Source organism: Babesia bigemina, scaffold Bbigscaff_76850 (assembly GCF_000981445.1).
Source record: "Babesia bigemina genome assembly Bbig001, scaffold Bbigscaff_76850".
NCBI classification, from domain to species: domain Eukaryota; phylum Apicomplexa; class Aconoidasida; order Piroplasmida; family Babesiidae; genus Babesia; species Babesia bigemina.
This window is the reverse complement of record NW_012237344.1, coordinates 1-6,667: the sequence shown is the minus strand read 5'-3', so window position 1 is coordinate 6,667 and position 6,667 is coordinate 1. Positions and strand designations below refer to the sequence as shown.

Below are 6,667 nucleotides of genomic sequence, written 5' to 3'. Positions count from 1 at the left end.
GGGTTAGGGAGCGATGTAGAGTGGGTTAGGGAGCGATGTAGAGTGGATAAAGGGGCGATGTAGAGTGGGTTAGGGAGCGATGTAGAGTGGGTTAGGGAGCGATGTAGAGTGGGTTAGGGAGCGATGTGGAGTGGATAATAATCACCACTTGTAACCATGTCATCGCTGCAGTGAATATATGACCACTTGTGACCATGTCATCGTCGCCGTAACCATGTCATCGTCGCCGTAACCATGTCATCGCTGCCGTGACCATGTCATCGCTGCCGTGTCCATTTCATCGCTGCCGTGTCCATGTCATCGCTGCTGAGTCACTGTCATCGCTGCCGTGACCATGTCATCGCTGCCGTGACCATGTCATCGCTGCCGTGTCAATGTCATCGCTGCCGTGACCATGTCATCGCTGCCGTGACCATGTCATCGCTGCCGTGTCAATGTCATCGCTGCCGTGACCATGTCATCGCTGCTGAATCCCCTGTCACCGCTGCCGTGACCATGTCATCGCTGCCGTAACCAAGACATCGCTGCCGTAACCAAGACATCGCTGCCGTAACCAAGACATCGCTGCCGTGACCATCAACTTGGTCATGGCATTGGTCAGCACATTGGTCAGCACTTTGGTCATGGCATTGGTCAGGTGCTTGGTCACCTCACTGCTCATGTGATTGGTCATCAGTGCAATCATTACTGTCTACAACATTAGGTGTCAGTTGTCAGTTAGGTGATCAGTGGGATTTGGATTACGATGTTGGCGCTAACAGATTGCGGAGATCAGCTGTAAAACGCGATGCAGAAGGGTATCTTGCGTACGAGGAAATCGCGGATGTTGCGGCCCACCGGAAAGCGGAAGATGCACAGGTCGAGCAGGATGATGGCGACGATGATGGCAACGATGACGGCGGCGATGACCGAGTAGGGAGTGGTCACCTCACTGCTCATGTGCTTGGTCATCAACGCGATCACTATTTTGTCTATAACATTAGATGTCAGTTGCCAGTTAGGTTAACGTGATCAGCTGCGCAGTAGATACCGCACCCTGTGGAACGGCCGGATGCGGAAGTAGACCATGACGCAGATGACGACGATGATGAGGGCGACGGGAATGATGATGTAAGGGGCGGCAGTTATGGTCACCGCACTGCTCATGTAATTTGCCATCAAGCAATCATTACTGTCTACAACATTAGATGTGAGTTGCCAGTTAGGTGATCAATGGGATTATGATTAACAAAGTTTGCGCTAACAATCGCTGAGTTTAGCTGTAAAACGCGATGCAGAACGGTACTTTGCGTACGAGGAAATCGCGGATGTTGCGGCCCACCGGGAAGCGGAAGATGCACAGGTCGAGCAGGATGATGGCGACGATGATGGCAACGATGACGGAGTAGGGAGGGGGGGAAGGTGTGGAGGCAGAATGAGATTCGTTTTCATCAATGAGAGCTTCGGTACGGGATGCATGATCTTGACCGCCGGCGTGAGGCTGAGCATCGGAGGAATCAGAGAGAGGGCGTGGAGCGGGGGGTTTGCAGGTTTCAGGCTCCTGTACACATTTCTGTTTACAACATGTACATTGACACTGGGGGTTGGTACACTTTATCTTTACGGAACCACATCCGTCAGGATGGCAGTCCTTGCTTTTTTGGCGATATAGGAGAAACCTTCCGTAACATACATCGCAACCCCTGCCATTTGGACATATTTTACAACACCATGGACAGCAATAACAAACCTCAAACGTTCTACATCCATAACCACAATCGTTACACGGGTAACCGTATATTCTCCCACTCATCTTTCCTGCTCCCTCACCACTCCCCTCAACCTGCAACCATATCAATCACTCAAGCAGCACTCACCTACTGCAACACTACCACTGCCGCTCCCACTCCCCTCAACCTGCAGACATATCAATCTCCTAAGCAACGCACTCACCAACTACTACAGCTACCACTGACGCTCCCAGTCCCTCAACCTGCAAAAATGTCAGTCACTCAAGCAACGCACTCACCAACTGCAACACGTAACACTGCCGCGCCCAGTCCCCTCAGCCTGCAAGCATATCAATCACCTAAGCAACGCACTCACCAACTGCAACACTACCACTGCCGCCCCCAGTCCCCTCAACCTGCAAGCATATCAATCACCTAGCAAGCACTCACCAACTGCAACACTACCACTGCCGCTCCCAGTCCCTTCATCACCACTCACCCTCACCGTTGTATCCCCCCAGCCCAGGCCACCGACACCCACGCTGCCCAGGATACCACAGCTGCCCTGACGCAACGCATGTCATCAGCACCAACTGTCCTTTAAATTATTCATTATTCGCAACGCCATAAAAATTGCAGCGAACCCCGTGCGCTCAACTCCCACAGTGCAGCAGCACCGTGCTACGAGCCCCGGTATCGGCGCCATACTGGCGGAGCGTGTCGGCTACGTGCCTAAATGTGATGTTAACAATCGCTACATTGCCGCCTATAAACGCTACTTAACTGGGTCAACGCGGATTACGCCACCCTGCCAGTGACTCGCAACACACGACTTAGGTCACCCGCCGCGGTCCTCACGGCCGCCTACGTAGCGAACAATCACCCAGCCTCACGTGACACTCACTCTATGGGCAACGCGGACGCCTCTCACAGTCAACGCGTAACTCAACGCACCAGGCAACCGACGTGCTACAACACCCACCAAATTACGGTTCATCCGCCAGCTTAGCACTTTGCCTGGTTGCCAACTTAGCACTTTGCCTGGTTGCCAGCTTAGCATATCGCCTGGTTGCTAGCTTAGCACTTTGCCTGCTTGCTAGCTTACCACTTTGCCTGGGTGCTAGGTTAACACTTTGCCAGGTTGCTAGGTTACCACGTTGCCTGCGTGCTAGGTTACCACGTTGCCTGGGTGCTAGCTTAGCACTTTGCCTGAGTGCTAGGTTACCACTTTGCCTGCTTGCTAGCTTACCACTTTGCCTGGGTGCTAGGTTAACACTTTGCCAGGTTGCTAGGTTACCACGTTGCCTGCGTGCTAGGTTACCACGTTGCCTGGGTGCTAGCTTAGCACTTTGCCTGAGTGCTAGGTTACCACTTTGCCTGCGTGCTAGGTTAGCACTTTGCCTGTGTGCCAGCTTAACACTTTGCCTGGTTGCTAGCTTAGCACTTTGCCTGGGTGCTAGGTTACCACGTTGACTGGTTGCTAGGTTGCCACGTTGCTTGGTCGTTCAGTCATCACCTAATCTAGGTGCTATTTAGTTCACAGGTTGCCGCTAGAGTAATTCGAGACATTATGCTACGTTTGTCGGTTAGGTGAGTAGGTGATTCGCTAAGTGAGTTGTTACGTGAGTTACAGTGAATTACAAATGTGACGATGATCACGGTTGCAGGTACGATATCTTGGCAAGCCTTCCGACTTGCGCTGCCGCCAACAATGATTGCGCCGTTATCTTGTGCGACGACGGTATCCTCAGGTGCGATTTGATGTGGAGCACATCCAGTCTGCCAACCATTACGCAGATGAGGTAGAAGAGAGATAGTGACCAGAGCGCGACGTTAAGCCATATAAACGGCTGTCTGATGGTGAATATGAATTCATCGCACTTTTGGAGGAGGTCCTTGAAAAATTGTGAATTGAGAATATTCTCAAGTTGTTTGCAGAAATCGTGGCAATACCTCAGTTCATTCTCGTCCAACAATTTTTTCGCGTCGCCGAATGCGAATCCATAACTGTAGAAAGTGCTTTGCACTCCGCGGCATTTGACGACACTCCAGCATCTGCAGTTGTAGTCCGTTCCGTGTTTGCCCGTCTTGCATTTGTCACCTTTTAAGCAACCACTGCAGCCCCAGTCCTGGCAGGATATACTGCAGAAGGAATCGTACAGGGTTTTCAGATAATTCCAAAATTGCCACGGCAAGTATATCGCCCAGGACAAGTACAGGTTACAATGCTTCTCGGCGAGTGAATAATAGGAATCCTGGTGTAGAGATTGAAGGTAGGGACCACAGAAAATATTGTCGGTCTTAGGAAGCATACATGAGTTGTTCATCGATAAACTGGATAACGGGGCATGTTTAGGTTCCCCACTGGTATGACTGTGGTCAGACTGCGTATTACCATAGGCACCGCTAAGCGCATCGGTCAGCTCCATGGGATTTTCGTACAGGCGAATAGATGCGCTTTCGATCGATTTTATAAATGCTGCACTGACGCCATTACCGCCGGAGCTTTTACCTTTATGCAACATATTACCCAACTGCAACGCAAAGTTGAAGTGCTCCGGTAGTGTAGACGGCGGCCTGGGTATAAGGCACAAAAGGGACGACACTAGGCCGCTACCCAAAAATAGCCTGATGCTTTCGCATATATCCATACCTGTCTTCGTTGACCCAGAAAATCCTCTAAATCCGAAGGGCATTCGGCACGGCATTCCAGGGCTATTGGAAGGGCATGTCTTACATTCAGACTTGCAACCCACCGTCACTATCTGATGCGGCAAATGAGCAGATAGGCAGTCATTTAGATAAGACATCAATGGCGATGTTGGTTGGCAAGTTGTTTTGCATTTTGGTTTACACTTTGTCTGGCACGTTGCTTCGTACGTTGCTTTGTCGCTTGAGTGGTCGCTACACGGCCACTTGGCTGTCGGTACGTCCCTGCCGTACTTACAATTTCGCCAACCGTAATACGTATCGGTAACGTTACAGCGGTGGAACAAATATTGCAGCTGCGGTAGAAGTCTACGCAGGATATCGAGGAGTGTATTTAGGCAGTCCTCACCGCCAGCGGGATATTTCAAATTGAGGGTGTTGCTTGGGAAGTCACAAGCGTACACGGTAGACGCGTTGCCATGTCCGACGATGGTGGCCAATACGTCGTATGCTTTCGAAGATATGTGATCTATCGTCCTAGCCGTATTCTTGTAGGTGATGTTACTCGGGTAAGCATCTATATGTGACGTCTGGAGGTCAAACACGGTGAACTCGAAGCCGTCACCCGCTTCCTTCGTCTGCTTCGCCGGGTCTTTAAATGGCGCACTGAGACCGTCTTCTAATAGCGCGTCGTAAACCGGATTGTGAGGAAGGCCTGTGAGCCATACAAGCATTTCGTATACATTGCAAGGTGTCCTAGGTCTAGGGCGGATGGTGAAGTGGCACACTTCGAAGTAGCGATTGAGGTGCGTGACGAGATCCTTTAGTGCCCCTTCGTAGTTTTTATCATCGTGGCTGCTGTACACTCTCCCACTGCGACCGATAAGTCGGCCTAGGATATGCTCGCCGGTCATATCACTTTTGTCCTGTAGCTCGCCATTTTGCTCATCAAAGTTTGAAACTACATATCCCATTTCAGCGAACAGTCTGCCAATGTCAGTATCTTTGTTGATTCGTTTCTTTTGCAGAACTCTGCAGTTGGATTTCAACGTATGAAGCGAAACGTCAATGGTGCGGAGCACCGTGAGGAACACCTTAGACAACCTGGTGCCTTCGTCAGTCAGATCATATTTTATTTCAAGTTTACCAACGCTAGATACATGTTTGAGGTTTTTTATTAGCTCAGCACCGAAAGTCTCGCTATCATACACGCTTACGTAGGCCTTCGCTAGCTCCTCGCACATCCCCTGCACGCCCTTTTTAAGACAGTCGAGCAGGGGGTTGCTAGCGTCGGAGTAGGATGCGGGGCGGATGGTTGCGAGGAGGGAGGAAAGGGCGGAGAGGTGGGTGAGGAATTTGTGATTGTACTTTGTTATTTTGTTAAGCATGGTTCTCACAGCTTTGCCAATTTGAGAAAGTGCGTTGTGCTTGGCGCCGATATCGTCACTTGAGGCTACTTTTTCAAGCAGGTCACCTATGAATGATGTTGCCGGGCGAGAGAAAGACGCTAGGTTGGTCAAGTCAGCGCGTTGAAGATGCATCTCAGAGAATGTTGCTAACTGCTTCATAAACCCTTTCGCACCCTTGTCGGCGTCCTTTGTTATTTCATCGGGTAGCCCATAGAGGTCATTCTTGCATTTGCTGGAGAACTCTGTTAGAAGCAATTTGATAAAGGCGATATACCTTTTACGTAATTCATGAATGATATCAGTTTCGCCTTTTGTCACTTCAATGTTTGCGTCCTGCTCGAGATCTTTGACGATTTGTTCTCCGGCTTTGTCGGCGAATTGAGTGAGGAAATTGTTCGTCAAGCCGATGACAGCGCCCAGCTGAGTTGTTCGAAGGTCATCAATCAGGCCATGAATGCGTTTTAAATTAACGTCAATTTTCGTACTTTTCAGTACATTCAAATTTATTTGAACGTCTTCTGCGGCGCGTTTAACGTCACGGCAAAGAGCGTCAAGAGTTTTGGTGACCAGCTCTAACTGTTGTCCGGCTTGCTCGTTGAGGTCGGAAATAGATTTCAACGCGATGTCTGCAACCTGCTCCCTAATATCTTTTATCTTAATTGGAAGTTCACCGTTTAGGTTTTCTATATTCCCCTGCGAGGTGGCTACGGTATCTTGGTTAACGTGCCTTTCAAAAGTAGTGAATGTTTTAGGAGCAATAGTGGAAATTTTGTTGCCTTGCACACCTGCACTGGTCATGTCATCCACTCCAATCTCCTTGTTGAGTACGCTTTCTCCACCGTCGGTTTTGAAATCGCCGTCTTTGAGGTTTTTCTCGTAGGTCCCGTGGAAATTGGACAT

The 6,667-nt window shown here is 50.0% G+C and overlaps 1 protein-coding gene across 1 annotated transcript; it reads right to left on the bottom strand.

The window, feature by feature from the left end:
• Window positions 1-3,364: 3,364 nt before the first annotated feature.
• On the bottom strand, window positions 3,365-6,667 carry BBBOND_0005970 (hypothetical protein, conserved; the record flags this gene model as incomplete). Its single annotated transcript, XM_012915423.1, has 1 exon — window positions 3,365-6,667. One exon carries the CDS (start codon window positions 6,665-6,667, stop codon window positions 3,365-3,367), a length of 3,303 nt encoding a protein of 1,100 aa, XP_012770877.1.